The sequence below is a fragment of the Emys orbicularis genome, chromosome 21 (assembly GCF_028017835.1).
Source record: "Emys orbicularis isolate rEmyOrb1 chromosome 21, rEmyOrb1.hap1, whole genome shotgun sequence".
Taxonomy (NCBI): Eukaryota; Metazoa; Chordata; order Testudines; family Emydidae; genus Emys; species Emys orbicularis.
Genome location: NC_088703.1, coordinates 9,202,151 through 9,222,749, shown reverse-complemented (window position 1 = coordinate 9,222,749; position 20,599 = coordinate 9,202,151). Strand labels below are relative to the sequence as shown.

Here is a 20,599-nt window from a genome sequence, read left to right as displayed (position 1 = left end):
TCATTTGATTGAGGGGATGGATAGCTCAGTGGTTTGAGCATTGGCCTATTAAGCTTAGAGTTGTGAGTTCAATCCTTGAGGGGGCTATTTAGGGAACTGGAGTAAAAATCTGTCTGGGGATTGGTCCTTCTTTGAGTAAGGGGTGGGACTAGATGACCTCCTGAGGTCCCTTCTAGTCCTGGTGTTTTATGATTTGGAAACCTTCCTTGGGGTGATAGACCCAAGCAGCTCAATCTGTTTAGTTTAACAAAGAGAAGGTGAAGGGGTCACTTGACCACAGTCTGTAATTACCATCATGAAGAACAGAAATGTGATCATAAACGACACTTTAATCTTACAGGCAAGTGATTAATAAGATCCAATGGCTGGAAGTTCAAGAGAGACAAATTTAGATTACGGATAAAGTGCAAATTTGTATCAATGAGATTATTAACTGTTGGAACATCTTTCCAAGGGCTGTGGGGGATCCTCCCTCACTGGCAATTTTTAAATCAAGATTGGATGTGTCTGAAAGGTCTGCCCTAGGAATTACTCTGGGGCAGGTCTCTGGCCTGTGCTACCCAGGAGGTCAGACTAGCTGGTCACAGTGGGCACTTTGGACCTTGGGAATCTATGAATCCCGCTGATCAGATTCAATGTCAGATGGAGGCTGCAGCCATTCCCAAGGAGTAGGGACCCTGGGTCACTTTGTCAAGCATCAGGCCCCTAAACCCACTGGCCAATTAGTGTCTTAGCTGATGAGCCATAAACCTGTAACATTTGGCACCATTGTGAATGGATGCAGAATTCTTCCCCCTGTCCTCCCTAAATGACTGGGCCAGATTTCTCTTGCCTGTTTCTCAGCTGCACCCCAGCAGTGGCTGCATATCAGTGGTGGGGAGTGAAACCCTGATAGGCGGTAGCTGTGTGTGGAGGCTGTTCAGACACGTCAGTGGGAGGTGCTACGTTCCCCAGCATCACTACTGATCAGATGCACAGGAACCTCCCTGAGTGTTTATTCTCTTGGGGTATTTGCAGACTCAGGCATTTCAGAAGTAAATCAGCTCCAACTGGTGAACGGCCCAAATCGCTGCACTGGGAGGGTCGAGGTGCTTCACAACCAGCAGTGGGGAACCGTGTGTGATGACAGCTGGGACATAACTGATGCTGGAGTCGTGTGCAGGCAGCTGGGCTGCGGGACGGCGTTATCAGCCCCAGGAGGGGGTCGATTTGGGCAAGGAACTGACCGTATCTGGCTGGACGATGTTCAGTGCAAAGGGACAGAAACTGGCCTTTCCGAATGCAGGGCTCGGCCTTGGGGAGACAGTAACTGTCACCATGGAGAAGATGCTGGTGTTATTTGCGCAGGTAACCCTCATCCATCACTGTGCGTGTTGCAGGGAGCAGGGTGGGAAGCTCATTACGGGGCATTGTCCCCTCACAGCCATTACTAACCCCAGCATGGTGCTTGGGGCCTATGCTTCAGGGAGCAATATGGCGGTTCCAGTAGGGGGCGCTCTCCTCTCACATGATGTGATGACCCTAATTCCCCTGTGAAGATCTATAGGCCTGTGCTGCAGGAAGCGGCATGGGGGCTCAGTAGGGGACGCTCTCCCAGGGCTGGCTCTAGGTTTATTGCCACCCCAATCAAAAAATGTTTTGGCTGCCCCCCACCCCAGCCCTGGGCTCTCCGCCCCCACCCTCACCCCCTGCCACCCCAACCCTGGGCTCTCCCCCGCACCCCACCCGCACCCTCTGCCGCCCCAACCCTGGGCTCTCCCCCCCACCCCACCCCACCCCACCCCACCCACACCCTCTGCCGCCCAAACTCTGGGCTCTCCCCCCCATCCCACCCCACCTGCACCCCCTGCCACCCCAACTCTGGGCTCTCCCCCCCACCCCACGCGCACCGCATGCCACCCCAGCGCTGGGCTTCCCCCCACCAGCGCTGACTCTGCCTGCTCCCCCCTTGCCTTCAGCCAGTCCAGCGCTGGCAGGGTCGTGGTAAGCAGCGGGGCTCCCGGGCCGCACCTCAGCCCAGGGTCCCTCAAGCCGGGGCTCCCGCCTCCAGGACCGGCCGTGGCTGGGGAGGACAGAGCCGGGGGACTGTCCCGGCAGGGGGCTGAGGAGCTGGGGCAGGGCAGCCCCAAAGGGAGCAGAGCCCCGGAGAGCGGGACGCGGGCCCCGCACAGCATCACCCTGCCCTCTACGGCCCCGCTGCTGCTGCTGCTCCTGGCCGCCCTGCCACAGTCCCTGGGTGGCTCTGGCTGCTTTGCCCAGCCCCTGCTGCGGCACTGGGGGGGCGGCAACCCTGCGGCACCTGCAGGCGGCTCCGTGTGCCCCGAGGGGCAGTCCCCCAGCCCGAGTGTCCCACGCTTAGAGCCCGCCCGGCCATAAGGTGCGGGCGCTGCTCCCAGACGCAAACTGCAGTGGCCCCAGGGTGCCCCCGGTGCAGGACGTGCTGCTGCTGCCGGGGCCGGCTCTAGGCTTTTGCCGCCCAAGCGCCAAAAAAAAAAAAAAAAAGAGGCTGGCTGAAATGCCGCCCCTGAAAATGTGCCACTCCAAGCCCCTGCTTGGTTTGCTGGTGCCTGGAGCCGGCCCTGCGCTCTCCCCTTGAAGTCAGTGCTGGCCCCTGTGCCCCAGTACGGGGACAAGGGGCCTGTGCTGCAGGGAGGAGGGCTGGGTGTCAGTAGGGGGCGCTCTCCCTTTGCAGTTGTGCTGGTCCTAAGGCCCCAGTGTGGTGCCATGGCCCCCTAACATGAGGAAGCCTTGTCTGTGCCCGCTGGGGGGCCGCTCTCCAACTCCCGCAGCCACAGGCCACACAAGCCGTGCCCTCTAGGCCTCGCGGAGTGGCCTCTCTCCAGGTTGGCAATAGGCACATTCCACCCCCAGCCCTCCACGTGTCTCCCTGCAGCGCCCAGCCCCTGTCCCACTGGGCATTCACAGCACTCACAGATCCACTGCTCCCAAAGGAACAGGGCCCCCATCTGACCATTTCCACCTCCCATCTCTGCCCCAATCAACGCACAGCCTGAGATCACTTCATAGTCACACCAAGGACAAGTGATTACACAGAGAGTAGAGATTTGAGGGGTACCAAGGAGAAGGGTTGGAAAGAAATGGTTCCATGGCCAATAAAATCATACCACGCTGACTAGAGCCTAGACTCATTGAACGAGATATTTTTCTGTCTGGTAGAGCAACACTCACCCCACAGTCCTTCCAGGGTTTTACTCCAGGCTTGGCTGTGATCTCCTGTTCCTGAGACAAACGCTGTCAGACGCCTCCTGGTTGAAAGGGATCTCTTGTCCCCTCTCCTCTTTCTTTGTAGGTACAGACCATTCTCTCTTCCCAGAGGAGGTCTCTCTTCGGAGACTTGTGCTCAGGGTCCTTTGTCTTTGTAAATTCTCAGGCCCCCACTGTGCCCAGACAGTGAATACAGCCTGTCTCCTCAGATGTGCTTTGTTCTATGTGCTGATTGGCTCAACTGAAGGGATTGCCATGGCGCAGGTGACAAGCTTCACTTCAGCACTTCTGGAGCCTCATATTCTGTATTTTACATCTCTCTTCAACTATGTCCCATACAAACATCTTGCTCCCGTTAGGTCGACCAGCGGGCTGCTGGCTCTTGGTAGAGACCTCACAAAACACCTCTGGTGAGCTATTGTGCATATATCTCATCCAGGGGATCCCTGTATAACTCTAGGTATCCCTGTGCCCTCTGCCAGTTGGCGTTTAGTTATCCCTGGGCCAGACTCCTCTGCGACGCAATGGGGACCTGGGTAACTGCAGCTTCCACTGGTTGGATTTGGTGTCAACGGAGCCTGCAGCCGCTCACTCAAACAAAAAATCTAGGTCCAATTTCTCAAGTGTCCGGTTCCTAATCACTGTGTTCCGGCAGATTTCCATCTCAGGGAATTAGCCCTGAACCTGTAACTTCCCCAACAGCTGGACACAGGACACTTCCTGTCCTGCACAGCCTAAATATTTCCCTGTCCTGTTTCTCAGCTGCCCTGTCCTACCCCAGAAGTGGCTGCATGTCAGTGGGGGGAGTCGTCTTCTTTTGCGTATTTCACAAGTCGATATCTATGTAACCCTTCTGCCAGGTGGAGTCAGCAGCGACCAGGGCTGGATTCAATATCTAGGATTCTAGGGGTTCCTTTTCAGCAATACTACAGAACTTGCTTGAGTTCCCAGCCAGTAACCTGAGACTATTACACACCACCCCCTGGGTGCTTCTACGAGGCAAAGCTTCCCCTCTCGCAAGCACAGAGTTTCAGTGCAGAAAAGAAACTTTTTAATAAAAGGAGGGAAGTAACCCAGCATTAACTTGGGAAAACACCGGAAATAGGTAAAACCATGAGCAAAACACCTATCCCAGAGTACACTGGGCAGTGTCTTGCCTCAGGTTCTAGAGTCCAGCAACCCAAAGTTCCTTTAAGGTTCCCCTCCTTTCTCCCTCCACCGCATCCCACTCACACTGGTTGTCCTTGGTTAGTGAAGACCCAGAGTTCAGAGGTGCGCCTGTGTGACTGCACCTCCCACCATGGGGGTGGGGAGGAGAGCGCCTGGCTCGCTCTGCTGTCTGGGTGCTTGCTTTGGTGGCAGCTGCTCTGCCAGCCACTCACCATAAGAACATAAGAACGGCCGTACCGGGTCAGACCAAAGGTCCATCTAGCCCAGTATCCTGTCTACCGACAGTGGCCAATGCCAGATGCCCCAGAAGGAGTGGACCAACAGGCAATGATCAAGTGATCTCTCTCCTGCCATCCATCTCCACCCTCTGACAAACAGAGGCTAGGGACACCATTCCTTACCCATCCTGGCTAATAGCCATTAATGGACTTCACCACCATGAATTTATCCAGTTCTCTTTTAAATGCTGTTATAGTCCTAGCCTTCACAACCTCCTCAGGTAAGGAGTTCCACAAGTTGACTGTGCGTTGCGTGAAGAAGAACTTCCTTGTATTTGTTTTAAACCTGCTGCCTATTAATTTCATTTGGTGACCCCTAGTTCTTGTATTATGGGAATAAGTAAATAACTTTTCCTTATCCACTTTCTCCACATCACTCATGATTTTATATACCTCTATCATATCCTTAGTCTCCTCTTTTCCAAGCTGAAGAGTCCTAGCCTCTTTAATGTCTCCTCATATGGGACCCGTTCCAAACCCCTAATCATTTTAGTTGCCCTTTTCTGAACCTTTTCTAGTGCCAGTATATCTTTTTTGAGATGAGAAGACCACATCTGTATGCAGTATTCGAGATGTGGGCGTACCATCGATTTATATAAGGGCAATAATATATTCTCAGTCTTATTCTCTATCCCCTTTTTAATGATCCCTAACATCCTGTTTGCTTTTTTGACCGCCTCTGCACACTGCGCGGACATCTTCAGAGAACTATCCACGATGACTCCAAGATCTTTTTCCTGACTTGTTGTAGCTAAATTAGCCCCCATCGTATTGTATGTATAGTTGGGGTTATTTTTTCCAATGTGCATTACTTTACATTTATCCACATTAAATTTCATTTGCCATTTTGTTGCCCAATCACTTAGTTTTGTGAGATCTTTTTGAAGTTCATCACAATCTGCTTTGGTCTTAACTATCTTGAGCAGTTTAGTATCATCTGAAAACTTTGCCACCTCACTGTTTACCCCTTTCTCCAGATCATTTATAAATAAGTTGAATAGGATTGGTCCAAGGACTGACCCTTGGGGAACACCACTAGTTACCCCTCTCCATTCTGAGAATTTACCATTAATTCCTACCCTTTGTTCCCGGTCTTTTAAACAGTTCTCAATCCATGAAAGGACCTTCCCTTTTATCCCATGACAACTTACTTTACTTAAGAGCTTTTGGTGAGGGACCTTGTCAAAGGCTTTCTGGAAATCTAAGTACACTATGTCCACTGGATCCCCCTTGTCCACATGTTTGTTGACCCCTTCAAAGAACTCTAATAGATTAGTAAGACATGATTTCCCGTTACAGAAACCATGTTGACTATTGCTCAACAGTTTATGTTTTTCTATGTGTCTGACAATTTTATTCTTAACTATTGTTTCGACTAATTTGCCCGGTACCGACGTTAGGTCTGTAATTGCCGGGATCATCTCTAGAGCCCTTTTTAAATATTGGCGTTACATTAGCTAACTTCCAGTCATTGGGTACAGAAGCCAATTTAAAGGACAGGTTACAAACCTTAGTTAATAGTTCCGCAACTTCACATTTGAGTTCTTTCAGAACTCTTGGGTGAATGCCATCTGGTCCCGGTGACTTGTTAATGTTAAGCTTATCAATTAATTCCAAAACCTCCTCTAGTGACACTTCAATCTGTGACAGTTCCTCAGATTTGTCACCTACAAAAGCCGGCTCAGGATTGGGAATCTCCCTAACATCCTCAGCTGTGAAGACTGAAGCAAAGAATCCATTTAGTTTCTCCGCAATGACTTTATCGTCTTTAAGCACTCCTTTTGTATCTCGATCATCGAGGGGCCCCACTGGTTATTTAGCAGGCTTCCTGCTTCTGATATACTTAAAAAACATTTTGTTATTACCTTTGGAGTTTTTGGCTAGCCGTTCTTCAAACTGCTCTTTCGCTTTTCTTATTACATTCTTGCACTTAATTTGGCAGTGTTTACGCTCCTTTCTATTTGCCTCACTAGGATTTGACTTCCACTTTTTAAAGGAAGTCTTTTTATCTCACACTGCTTCTTTTACATGGTTGTTAAGCCACGGTGGCTCTTTTTTAGTTCTTTTACTGTGTTTCTTAATTTGGGGTATACATTGAAGTTGGACCTCTATTATGGTGTCTTTAAAAAGCGCCCACGCAGCTTGCAGGGATTTCACTTTAGTCACTGTACTTTTTAACTTCTGTTTAACTAACCCCCTCATTTTTGCATAGTTCCCCCTTTTAAAATTAAATGCCACAGTGTTGGGCTGTTGAGATGTTCTTCCCCCCACAGGGATGTTGAATGCTATTGTATTATGGTCACTATTTCCAAGCGGTCCTGTTATAGCTACCTCTTGGACCAGCTCCTGCGCTCCACTCAGGACTAAATCTAGAGTTGCCTCTCCCCTTGTGGGTTCCCGTACCAGCTGCTCCATGAAGCAGTCATTTAAAGTATCAAGAAATTTTATCTCTGCATTTCGTCCTGAAGTGAAATGTTCCCAGTCAATATGGGGATAATTGAAATCACCCACTATTATTGGGTTCTTAATTTTGATAGCCTCTCTAATTTCCCTTAGCATTTCACCACTCTGCTCACCCTCACCTTCTGCTGCCCCCGGCCGCTCTACTGTGACCTCTGCAGGTCGCTCTCTTGAGGCTCCACCCAGCTCTCAGTGACCATCACCTCTTAGTGGGGAAACCTCAGTGCTGAAGCAGCTGGGCAAAAACACTGTCTCACAGCAGGTCATTTCAGCTCTAGTGATCACTGAAACCAAAAAGACTCCTAATGGAGCCTTAATTAACTCTATCTTTGGGGGGAGGGGCAGATTGAACCATGCCTAGACCCCTTACACAGCGCCCACACCCCTCAGCAGGAACACCCATCTCCACCCCCTCTCACTCTTGATAGGGGTCTGGTGTCTGAGCCCCCTGGTTAATGAGTTCAGTTCAGTTGTGGGTGACCCCTCAGTCAGGGCAGGCTACGCACTGTTCTGCTGCCCTTTACTCAGACAATCAGGATAACAACATTTCATTGCCCCTGTATTCAGTACTCCAGTGATTTGTAACCCAACACCAGCCAACACAGCTCTGTCTGCTGGATACCTGCTGGATACCTAGGTAGAATGGGTGTGTTCATGTAAATACTGTCTGGTCCTGAAGCCTTTTCCCCTTCCCAGCTCATCACTAGGTGTTAGGGGAGAGCTCATTTCAACCTTGCTCACTTCTAGTTCAGGGATGGGCAACCTTTGGCACACGGCCCATCAGGGAAAGCCTCTGGCGGGCCGGGCCGGGCCAGGCCGGGCCGGTTTGTTTACCTGCAGTGTCCGCAGGTTCGACCGATCGCAGCTCCCACTGGCCATGGTTCGCTGCTCCAGGCCAATGGGGCTGTGGGAAGCGGCGGCCAGCACATCCCTCAGCCTGTGCCGCTTCCTGCAGCCCCCATTGGCCTGGAATGGCGCACCGCGGTCAGTGGGAACTGCGATCGGCCGAACCTGTGGATGCTGCAGGTAAACAAATCATCCTGGCCTGCCAGCGGATTTCCCTGACAGACCGCGTGCCAGTGGTTGCCGATCCCTGCTCTAGCTTGTTCAGCCATCTGACTGTGCATCCTCAAGGTCCAGTCTTCTAATGGGGCTCCCCTCCACCACGTGTGTGACCGTCTGTATTGCTGCCCTACCTCTTGTTTCATTAACCTTTGCCCTCTCTCATCCTCCCACTTTATTCCCTGGTCATTCCTTACCATTCTTTTTACACCTTCAGCCACTATTAAAAAAAGTTACCTATCATTTACCAGAACAATTTACCTTTCCCCTGCTCTGTGCAAACCTTAATTTTAAAACAACACCCATATGAAATGGTGGGTAGGTATTATCCATGCTTAATAGAAGAAGGACCCAAACACAGAGCATTGCCCCAGGTCACTTTGTGAGCCCATGGAACACCCTGGGCTAGAACCCAGGCACTTCTAGTTGTTGTATTATTACTTCTCATTTCAATTCCAATAGCAATTTGAAAATGTAACGGCTGCTTGAGAAGATCGAGCTAAGCCAAATTTCTGCATCGCAGCCGTCCCTCTGGCCAGTCCAGTCAGCGGCCCGTTAAGCCTAGTCCAGGATCTGCGTCCCAGGTTGCAAATAGGGAGATACAAGTTAGGGCTTCTGAAAATCCATCAGCACACCAGTCTCTCTATCCCAGAGTTGCTGCCCCTCTCTGAGGACACAGCTGTCAGCCCAGCTTTGCCATCATTCATCTGAGACTGGTACTGGGCTGGCAGCACTAGACACAAGTGCAGCAATGGCTGCCACAAAACAATGTTGCCAAGTCAGTCGTGGCAAGTCAAGAGGAACCGCAGGGGCAGGTGTTTGCTTCAGGAGGGGGCCGACCTGCTTGTAGGAAGTGTGCATTGCCTCTGCCCTGGTCGGAACCATTGTCAGCCTGGTGCACAGCAGGTTCCTGCCAGGCGTCCCTGCGCTCCAGGCAGTTCTAAGGGGGATCATAGAATCATAGAATATCAGGGTTGGAAGGGACCTCCGGAGGTCATTTTGTCCAACCCCCTGCTCAAAGCAAGATCAATCACCAATTAAATCATTCCAGGCAGGGCTTTGTCAAGCCTGACCTTAAAAACCTCTAAGAAAGGAGATTCCACCACCTCCCTAGGTAACCCAATCCAGTGCTTCACCACCCTCCTAGTGAAATAGTTTTTCCTAATATCCAACCTAAACCTCCCCCACTGCAACTTGAGACCATTACTCCTTGTTCTGTCATGTGCTACCTCTGAGAACAGCCTAGCTCCATCCTCTTTGGAATCCCCTTTCAGGTAGTTGAAAGCAGCTATCAAATCCTCCCTCATTCTTCTCTTCTGCAGACTAAATATGCCCAGTTCCCTCAGCCTATCCTCATAAGTCATGTGCTCCAGGCCCCTAATCATTTTTGTTGCTCTCCGCTGGACTCTTTCCAATTTTTCCACATCCTTCTTGTAGTGTGGGGCCCAAAACTGACACAGTACTCCAGATGAGGCCTCATCAATGCCGAATAGAGGGGAATGATCATGTCCCTTGATCTGCTGGCAATGCCCCTACTTATACAGCCCAAAATGCTGTTAGCCTTCTTGGCAACAAGGGCACACTGTTGACTCATATCCAGCTTCTCATCCACTGTAACCCCAAGGTCCTTTTCTGCAGAACTGCTGCCTAGCCACTCGGTCCCTAGTTTGTAGCGGTGCATGGGATTCTTCCATCCTAAGTGCAGGACTCTGCACTTGTCCTTGTTGAACCTCATCAGATTTCTTTTGGCCCAATCCTCTAATTTGTCTAGGTCCCCCTGTATCCTATCCCTCCAGCATATCTACCACTCCTCCCAGTTTAATGTAATCTGCAAACTTGCTGAAGATGCAATCCACACCATCCTCCAGATTATTAATGAAGATATTGCACAAAACCGGCCCCAAGACCGACCCTTAGGGCACTCTGCTTGATACCGGCTGCCAACTAGACATGGAGCCATTGATCAATAACCGTTAACCCCAATGATCTTTCCAGCTTTCTATTGGCCTTATAGTCCATTCATCCTGCCCATACTTATTTAACTTGCTGGCAAGAATACTGTGGGGGACCATATCAAAAGCTTTGCTAAAGTCAAGGAATAAGACATCCACTGCTTTCCCCTCATCCACAGACCCAGTTATCTCCTCATAGAAGGCAATTAGGTTAGTCAGGCATGACTTGCCCTTGGTGAATCCATGCTGACTGTTCTTGATCACTTTCCTTTCCTCTAAGTGCTTCAAAATTGATTCTTTGAGGACCTGCTCCATGATTTTTCCAGGGACTGAGGTGAGGCTGACTGGCCTCTAGTTCCCCAGATCCTCCTTCTTCCCTTTTTTAAAGATGGGCACTACGTTAGCCTTTATCCAGTCATCCGGGACCTCTCCGGATCCCCATGAGTTTTCAGAGATAATGGCCAATGGCTCTGCAATCACATCCGCCAACTCCTTTAGCACCCTCGGATGCAGCGCATCCAGCCCCATGGACTTGTGCTTGTCCAGCTTTTCTAAATAGTCCTGAACCACTTCTTTCTCCACAGAGGGCTGGTCACCTCCTCCCCATACTGTGCTGCCCAGTGCAGTAGTCTGGGAACTGACCTTGTTCGTGAAGACAGAGGCAAAAAAAGCACTGAGTACATTAGCTTTTTCCACATCCTCTGCCACTAGGTAGCCTCCCTCATTCAGTAAGGGGCCCACACTTTCCTTGACTTTCTTCTTGTTGCTAACATACCTGTAGAAACCCTTCTTGTTACTCTTAACATCCCTTGCTAGCTGCAACTTCAAGTGTGATTTGGCCTTCCTGATTACACCCCTGCATGCCAGAGCAATATTTTTGTACTCCTCCCTGGTTATTTGTTCAATCTTCCACTTCTTGTAAGCTTCTTGTTTGTGTTTAAGATCAGCAAGGATTTCACTGTTAAGCTAAGCTGGTCACCTGCCATATTTACTATTCTTTCTACATATCGGGATGGTTTGTTCCTGGACTCTAGGTGACGTTTTCAGGGAGCTATGGAGCCAGCACATGTAAATTCGATTCTGATGTCAGGCTAAGGCAACCATTAATGACACGGGTGACTGTGCTGAGCTCACAATCACCAAGATGCTTATGCCAGCATCTGCCCCACGGTACTGCACAGTATCGCACTGGAGCGAATACCAGCACCATGAGTGAGGGTGTAAATCTGCTCCCCAGGAGGTTCCTGCCAGCTGTGCAGGGGATGATCTTTTTAAGTGCTCTAGTGGGAGCAGTAGGTCAGACTGAAGTCCAGTCTGCATAACTAGGTGAGAGCTGGCTGGGAGGGGAGTGGACAAACTTCAACATTGCCCAAGTGATTAGCCTGGTCAGTGGTGGGGAGCCCTTGACAGGCAGTGGATGTGTGCAGAGACCGGTCAGACCCGTTGGCGGGAGGCGCTACATTCCCCAGCAACAGAAGAGATCAGAGGCCCAGGAACCTCCCTGAGTGTTTATTCCCTTGGGTGTTTGCAGACTCCGGCATCTCCGAAGTGACTCAGCTGCGGCTGGTGAATGGTTCGAGTCGCTGCGCTGGGAGAGTCGAGGTGTTTCATAACAAGAAGTGGGGAACTGTGTGCAATGACAGCTGGGACCTACAGGATGCCACAGTCGTGTGCAGGCAGCTGGGCTGTGGGACGGCGTTATCAGCCCCTGCCGGAGCTCACTTTGGGCCAGGATCTGACCATATCTGGCTGGATACTGTCAACTGCACAGGGACAGAAGCTGCCCTCTCCCAGTGCAGGGCTAAGCCTTGGGGAGACAGTAATTGTACCCATGAAGAAGATGCCGGTGTTGTGTGCTCAGGTAACCCTCCTCCATCACTTCACTGTGGGTGCTGTAGGGATCGGGCTGGGAAGCTTTCAGCACAGACCCAGCTCTCCTGTCTGAGTCAGCGCTGACCCCAGTGGCCCAGCATGGTGCTAAGGGCCTGTACTGCAGGGAGCCGGTTCGGGGTCACAGTAAGTGTCGCTTTTCCCACGGTGTCAGCACTGACCCCATTTCCCCCACCCAGTTCTACAGGCCTGTGTTGCAGGGAGCGGGATGGGGGCTCAGTGGGGGGCGCTCTGCCCTCGCAGTCAGTGCTGAGCCAGTGCCCCAGCGCCGCACTTAGGGCCTGCGCTGCAGGGAGCAGTACGTGCGCCTCAGTGAGAGACCCTCCCCGTCGCTGATCGCTCTGATCCCCCTGCCCCGCTACAGCACAATGGGGCGCTGAGGAACAATAGATCCCATTTGTGGGATTTGGCGTTGAATGGATCCTGCAGCAACTCGGGGATCCCTTTTTGAAGTTGTGGTTCCTATCCCAGTCACTCCGGGTGATTTACATCTCAGCTAATTTGCCTGAACCTGTAACATCCCCCACAGCTGTGACTTGAGACAGGGTTCTTCCTCAATTCCTCTCCTACTTAGCCCATGAATTTCTGGGTCCTGTCTCTCAGCTGCCTTGTTCCACCCCAGAGGTGGCTGCATATCAGAGGTGGGGAGTAAGTCCTTGACAGGCAGGTGCTCTGTTTAGAGGCTGTTCAGATCTGTCAGTGGGAGGTGCTAAGTTCCCCAGCGTTAGTAGCAATCACATGCACAGGAACCTACCTGAGTGTTTATTCCCTTGGGGCATTTGCAGACTCAGGCATTTCAGAGCAGACTTCGCTCCGACTGGTGAACGGCCCGAGTCGCTGCGCTGGGAGGGTCGAGGTGCTTCACAACCAGAAGTGGGGAACCGTGTGTGATGATGACTGGGACCTACAGGATGCCGGAGTTGTGTGCAGGCAGCTGGGCTGTGGGACGGCGTTATCAGCCCCAGGCGCGGCTCACTTTGGGCGAGGATCTGACCCCATCTGGCTGGATGACGTTCACTGCACAGGGACAGAAGCTGCCCTCTCCGAATGCAGGGCTCGGCCTTGGGGAGAGTATAACTGTCACCACGGAGAAGATGCCGGTGTTGTGTGCTCAGGTAACCCTCCTCCATCCCGGTGGATGCTGCAGGGAGTGGGGTAGGAGGTCAGTAGGGGGCAGTCAGTTCAGAGCCCAATGTAACAGTGCTGTGCCAGAGGCCTGTGCAGTAGGGACAGCGTGCGGGCTCCTGAGAGACTGCTCTGCCCTCGCAGTCAGCGCTGACCCCCATGTGGGTGAAGGGACTGTGCTGTAGGGAGCAGTTTGGGGACCACACAAGGGGCCTTTCCCCCTGGAGTTAGTGCTGACCCCAGTGTCCCAGGGTGGTGATGGCTGTTGTGGTGTAGGAGGCAGGGTGGTGGTTTCAAGAGTAAAGTCCTCCCATTGAAGGCAGTGCTGGCCCCAGTGCCCCAGCACAGCAGTTACGGCCTGTGCTGCAGGGAGCAGTACGTGCGCCTCAATGAGAGACCCTCCCCATCGCTGATCGCTCTGATCCCCCTGCCTCACTACAGCACAATGGGGTGCTCTATAACCGTAGATCCCATGTGTGGGATTTGGGATTGAAAAGAGCCTGCAGCTGCTCAGGGGCAGTAGAAACCTGGGATCCCTTTATGAAGTGTGGGGCTCCTCCCCCCCACACTCTGGGTGATTTCCATGTCAGCTAATTGTCAGCTTGAACCTGTAATATCCCCCAAAGCTGTGACTGGAGACAAGGTTCTTCCTCACTCCCTCTCCTGCACAGCCCATGAGTTTGTGTGCCTGGTCTCTCAGCTGCCCTGTCCCACTCCAGAGGTGGCTGCATGTCAGTGGTGGGGAGTGAACCCCTGACAGACAGTTGCAGAGGCTGTTCACAGCCATTAGTGGGAGCTGCTATTTTCCCCAGGGTCACCAGTGATCAGATGGAGTGAATGTTTATTCCCTTGGGGCATTTGCAGACTCAGGCATTTCAGAGCAGCCTCAGCTTCGACTGGTGAACGGCCCGAGTCGCTGCGCTGGGAGAGTCGAGGTGCTTCACAACCAGCTGTGGGGAACCGTGTGTGATGACAACTGGGATTTAACTGAGGCCAGAGTTGTGTGCAGGCAGCTGGGCTGTGGGACGGCGTTATCAGCCCCTGGGGGGGCTCGATTTGGACGAGGCTCTGATCCCATCTGGCTGGATACCGTTCACTGCACAGGGACAGAAACTGCCCTCTCCAATTGCAGGGCTCGGCCTTGGGGAATCCATAACTGTAACCACGGAGAAGATGCCGGTGTTGTGTGCTCAGGTAAGCCTCTCCATCACTGTGGGTGTTCTGGGGAGCGGGATGGGGACCCACTAGGGGACGCCCTGCCCTCACAGTCAGTGCTGAACCCAATGCCCCAGCACAGCACGTAGGGCCTCTGCTGCAGGAGGTAGTACGTGCGCCTGAATGAGAGACCCTCCCCATCGCTGATCGCTCTGATTCCCCTGCCCCACTACAGCACAATGGGGCACAGGGTAACCGTAGATCCCATTTGTGGGATTTGGGGTCGAATGGAGCCTGCAGCCGCTCAGGAGAAGTAGAAACCATGGGTCCCTTTATGAAGTGTGGGGCTCCTACCCCCATCATAGTGATTTCAATCTCAGCTAATTACCCCTGAACCTCTAACATCCCCCACTGCTGTGACTGAGACAGGGTTCTTCCTCACTTCCTCGCCTACACAGCCCATGTGTTTTCATGGCCTGTCTCTCAGCTGCCCGTTCGCACCCCAGAGGTGGCTGTATATTAGTAGGGCAGAATGAGCCCGTGTCAGGCAATTGGTATGTGTAGAGACTGACCAGATCCGAGGTGCTATGTACCCCAATGTCACTAGTGATCAGATGCAAAGGAATTTCCCTGAGTGTTTATTCCCTTGGCCCAGTTGCAGACTCAGCCATTCCAGAGCAGGCTCCAATCCGACTGGCTAATGGTTCTAGTCTCTGCGCTGGGAGAGTCGAGGTGTTTCACAACCAGCAGTGGGGAACCGTGTGTGATGACAGCTGGGACATAACTGATGCTGGAGTCGTGTGCAGGCAGCTGGGCTGTGGGACGGCGTTATCAGCCCCTGGGAGAGCTCAGTTTGGGCGAGGATCTGACCATATCTGGCTGGATGATGTTCACTGCACAGGGACAGAAGCTGCCCTCTCCCAATGCAGGGCTAGGCCTTGGGGAGACAATAACTGTCACCATGGAGAAGATGCTGGTGTCGAGTGCTCAGGTAACCCTCCTCCGTCACGTCACTGTGGGTGGTGCAGGGATCGGGCTGGGAAGCTTTCAGCACAGACCCAGCTCGCCTGCCTGAATCAGTGCTGACCCCAGTGCCCCAGCATGGTGCTAAAGGCCTGTACTGCAGGGAGCCGGTTGGGGGACACAGTAAGTGTCGCTTTTCCCATGGTATCGGTGCTGACCCCATTTCCCCCACACAGTTCTACAGGCCTTTGCTGCAGGGAGCGGGATGGGGGCTCAGTAGGGGGTGCTCTGCCCTCGCAGTCTGTGCTATCCCAGTGCCCCAGCACAGCACTTAGGGCCTGCGCTGCAGGGAGCAGTACATGCGCCTCAGTGAGAGACCCTCCCCGTCGCTGATCGCTCTGATCCCCCTGCCCCACTACAGCACAATGGGGTGCTGGGTAACCATAGATCCCATTTGTGGGATTTGGGGTCGAATGGAGCCTGCAGCCGCTCAGAGGCAGTAGAAACCTGGGATCCCTTTATGAAGTGTGGGGCTCCTCCCCCCATCACTCAGGGTAATTTCCATCTCAGCTAATTACTCCTGAACCTTTAACATCTCCTAGAGCTGTGACTAGAGACATGGTTCTTCCTCACTCCCTCTCCTACACAGCCCATGAGTTTGTGTGCCTGGTCTCTCAGCTGCCCTGTTCCACCCCAGAAGTGGCTGCATGTCAGTGGTAGGGAGTGAGTCCTTGATAGGCAGGTGCTGTGTTTAGAGGCTGTTCAGACCTGTCATTGGGAGGCGCTAAGTTCCCCAGCGTCACTAGTGATCAGAGGCACAGGAATCTCTTTGAGTCATTTTACCCTTGGGGTGTTTGCAGGCTCAGTCAGTCTGGGCTTTGCTCCACTCGGATTGGTGAATGGCCCAAATCCCTGCGCTGGGAGAGTCGAGGTGCTTCACAATCAGCCGTGGGGAACCGTGTGTGATGGCAACTGGCAGTTACCTGATGCTGCCGTCATGTGGAGGCAGCTGATCTGTGGGACGGCGTTATCAGCCCTAGGCAGGGCTTGTTCTGGGCGAGGGTATGATCCCATCTGGCGGGACGATGTTCACTGCAGAGGATCAGAAGTTTCCTGCAGTGAATGCCTGGCTAAGCCTTGGGGAAACCATAACTTTCACCACAGAAAAGATGCCGGTGTTATGTGTTCAGATAACCCACATCCATCACCATGGTGCAGGGAGGGGGAGGGGGTCTCAGCAGGGAGCACTCTGCCCTCACAGTCAGTGCTGACCCCAACACTCCAGTGTGGTGCTAAGGGCCTGTGCTGCAGGGAGCAGCTCAGGGCCCACCATGAGAGCTGGATGTCAGTGGTGGTGATTCAGCCTGGGACAGGCAGTCGCTGTGTGTGGAGCCCATTCAGACCCTTCAGTGGAAGGCACTATGTTCCCCAGCGTCTCTAGCAATCAGAGGCACAGGAACCTCCCTGAGTGTTTATTGCCTTGGGTGTTTGAAGGCTCAGGCATCTCAGAAGTGCCTTTGCTCCAGCTAGTGAATGGCCACAATCGCTGGGCTGGGAGAGTCGAGGTGTTTCATAACCAGCAGTGGAGAACTGGGTGTGATGGCAGCTGGGACTTACGTGATGCTGGAGTTGTGTGCTGGGCAGTGGGACACCGTTATCAGCGCCACATGGGGCTCAGTTTGGACATGGATCTAACTGTCCCTGGGTGGATGATGTTAATTGCACAGGGACAGAAGTTGCCGTCTCCGAATGCAGGGCTAGGTCTTGGGGAGACCATAACTTCAATTATGCAGAAGATTCCAGTGTTGTGTGCTCAGGTAACTCTCGCTTTCCCTTGCACTGTTGATGCTGCAGAGAGCCTGTTGGGAAGCTCAATAGAGCATGCTTTCCTGTCTGAGTTAGTGCTGACCCCAGAGCCCCATCACTGTGCTATGGGCCTCTACTGCAGAGAGGGGTATGTGTGCTGTGTGGAGAGGCCTTCATCCCCATTTGATTGTTCTAGTTAGTAGAAAATTGATAAGGGAAGCAAAGTGACGGAATAAGAAATCTATGGCCAGCAGAGTAAATGACAACAAGAAGGCGTTTTTAAAATATATTAAGAACCAAAAGAATCCTGACAATGATATCAGTCCATGCTTAGATGGAAATGGTAGAAATATCAATAACAATGCGGACAGAGCAGAAGTGTTCAATAAATATTTTTGTCTGTATTTGGGAAAAAGAGATCATATAGTCTCGCCATATGGTGATGATAACACTCTGTCTATTCCACTAATGTATCAGGAGGATGTTAAACAGAAGCCACGAAAGGTAGATAGTTTAAAATCAGCTGGTCCAGATAATTTGAATCCAAGGGTTTTAAAACAGCCAAGTATGGAGCATGCTGGACAGTTATTATTAATTTTCAATAAGTCTTGGAGGACTAGGAAAGCTCCAGCAGCCTGGAAGAAAGCTAATGTTGTGCCAATTTTTAAAAAGAGTAAAAGGGATAACTTGGCTAATTACAGGCCTGTCAGCCTAACGTCAATCCCAGGCAAGATAAAGAAGTGGCTGATATGGGAGTTGAACAATAAAGAATTAAAGGAGGGTAATGTCATTAAAGGAAATGAACATGGGTTTATGGAAAATAGATCTTGTCAAACTAACTTGATATTTTTTTTATGAGATTACCCGTTTGGTTGATAAAGGTAATAGTGTGGATGAAATAGACTTAGACTTCTGTAAGGTACCACAGAACATTTTGATTAAAAAAACTAGAACAGTATAAAATTAACATGGCACACATGGCAGAGAGTGGTTCTTGGACCTATGATATTTAACATTTTTATAAATGACTTAGAAGAAAATATAAAATCATAGGTGTTAAAATTTGAAGATGATACAAAAATTGGGGGAGTGGTAAATAATGAAGTGCACAGGTTACTGATTCAGCCTGATTTGGATTGCTTGGTAAACTAGGTGCAAGCAAACAATATACATTGAAATGTAAATATCTACATCTAGGAACAAAGAATGTAGATCATGTTTACATGATGGGGGATTATATCCTGGGAAACTGACTCAGAAACAGATTTCCAGGTCATGGTGGACAATCAGTTGGGCATGAGCTCCCACTGAGACTCTGTGGTCAAAAGGGCTAATGCAAACCTGGGATATATAAAGAGAGGAATCATTAGCAGGAGTAGAAAGGATATTTTACCTGTATATTTGGCACTGCTGTGGCCATTGCAGGAATACAGTATTCAGTTCTGGTGCCCACAATCCAGGAAGGATGTTGATAAATTGGAGAGGGTCATAGAAGAGACACAAGAATGATTAAAGGATAAGAAAACCTGCCTTACAGTGATAGGCTCAAGGAGCTCAATCTATTAACAAAGAGAAGGGTAAGAGGTGACTTGATCACAAACCAGTCTACAAGAATCTACCTGGGGAATAAATATTTAATAAAGGGCTTTTCAATCTAGCAGAGAAAGGTAGAACAGGATCCAATGGCTGGAAGTTGAAGCTAGACAAATTCAGAGTGGAAATGAGGCATACATTTAGAATGGTGAGGGTAATTAACCACCGGCACAATTTACCACGGGTTGTGGTGGATTCTCGATCGCTGACAATTGTTGAGTCAAGAATGGCTGTTTCTGTAAAAGCTCTGCTCTAGGATCAGACTAGATGATCACAAAGGTACGTTTATAGATTTATAGATTCTAGGGCTGGAAGGGACCTCGAGAGGTCATCGAGTCCAGTCCCCTGCCCTCGTGGCAGGACCAAATACTGTCTAGACCATCCCTGATAGACATTTATGTAAACTACTCTTAAATATCTCCAGAGATGGAGATTCCACAACCTCCCTAGGCAGTTTATTCCAATGTTTAACCACCCTGACAGTTAGGAACTTTTTCCTAATGTCCAACCTAAACCTCCCTTGCTGCAGTTTAAGCCCATTGCTTCTTGTTCTATCCTTAGAGGCTAAGATGAACAAGTTTTTTCCCTCCTCATCATGACACCCTTTTAGATACCTGAAAACTGCTATCATGTCCCCTCTCAGTCTTCTCTTTTCCAAACTAAACAAATCCAATTCTTTCAGCCTTCCTTCATAGGTCATGTTCTCTAGACCTTTAATCATTCTTGTTGCTTTTCTCTGGACCCGCTCCAATTTCTCCACATCTTTCTTGAAATGCGGTGCCCAGAACTGGACACTATATTCCAGTTGAGACCTAACCAGCGCAGAGTATAGCGGAAGAATGACTTCTCGCGTCTTGCTCACAACACACCTGTTAATGCATCCCAGAATCACGTTTGCTTTTTTTACAACAGCATCACACTGTTGACTCATATTTAGCTTGTGGTCCACTATAACCCCTAGATCCCTTTCTGCCGTACTCCTTCCTACACAGTCTCTTCCCATTCTCTATGTGTGAAACAGATTTTTCCTTCCTAAGTGGAGCACTTTGCATTTGTCTTTATTAAACTTCATCCTGTTTACCTCAGACCATTTCTCCAATTTGTTCAGATCATTTTGAATTATGACCCTATCCTCCAAAGCAGTTGCAATCACTCCCAGTTTGGTATCGTCTGCAAACTTAATAAGCGTACTTTCTATGCCAATATCTAAGACATTGATGAAGATATTGAACAGAGCCGGTCCCAAAACAGACCCCTGCGGAACCCCACTTGTGATACTTTTCCAGCAGGATTGTGAACCATTTATAACTACTCTCTGAGAATGGTTATCCAGCCAGTTATGCACCCACCTTATAGTAGCCCGATCTAAGTTGTATTTGCCTAGTTTATCGATAAGAATATAATGCGATACCATTGTGACGGGTTGGATCACAGAAACCCCCTTGGGAGCTGCCACCTAATGTACCAAGACTACTTCTATTCCTGTTTTCCCTGCCAGCTCAGGACTCCAGCACCCTGTCTTGCTGAGCCAGACACTCCCGTCTGCTCCAACACAGACCCAGGGTCTGAATTACTTGCTCCAAAGCTGCAAGTTTACCTGAAAGCAGCTCACAGAAGTATGCTTGTCTTTAGCACTCAGATGCCCAACTCCCAATGGGGTCTAAACCCAAATAAATCTGTTTTACCCTTTATAAAGCTTATACAGGGTAAACTCATAAATTGTTAACCCTCTATAACACTGATAGAAAGATATGTACAGTTGTTTGCTCCCCCAGGTATTAATACATACTCTGAGTTAATTAATAAGTAAAAAGTGATTTTATTAAATACAGAAAGTGGGATTTAAGTGTTTCCAAGTGGTAACAGACAGAACAAAGTAAGTCACCAAGAAAAATAAAATAAAATGCACAAATCTATGTC

At 50.4% G+C, this 20,599-nt stretch overlaps 1 protein-coding gene across 1 annotated transcript in view; it reads left to right on the top strand.

Moving 5' to 3' along the window:
- Positions 1–17,126, top strand: part of LOC135892886 (uncharacterized) — a gene marked incomplete at its 5' end in the record, with an annotated part of 126,392 nt that extends 109,266 nt beyond the window's left edge. The window contains 8 exon segments of the mRNA XM_065420654.1: positions 1,024–1,347; positions 11,679–12,008; positions 12,823–13,152; positions 14,027–14,356; positions 14,979–15,308; positions 16,141–16,464; positions 16,775–16,915; positions 16,918–17,126. Coding sequence (XP_065276726.1) covers positions 1,024–1,347; positions 11,679–12,008; positions 12,823–13,152; positions 14,027–14,356; positions 14,979–15,308; positions 16,141–16,464; positions 16,775–16,915; positions 16,918–17,126 — 2,318 coding nt within the window.
- Positions 17,127–20,599: the final 3,473 nt, after the last annotated feature.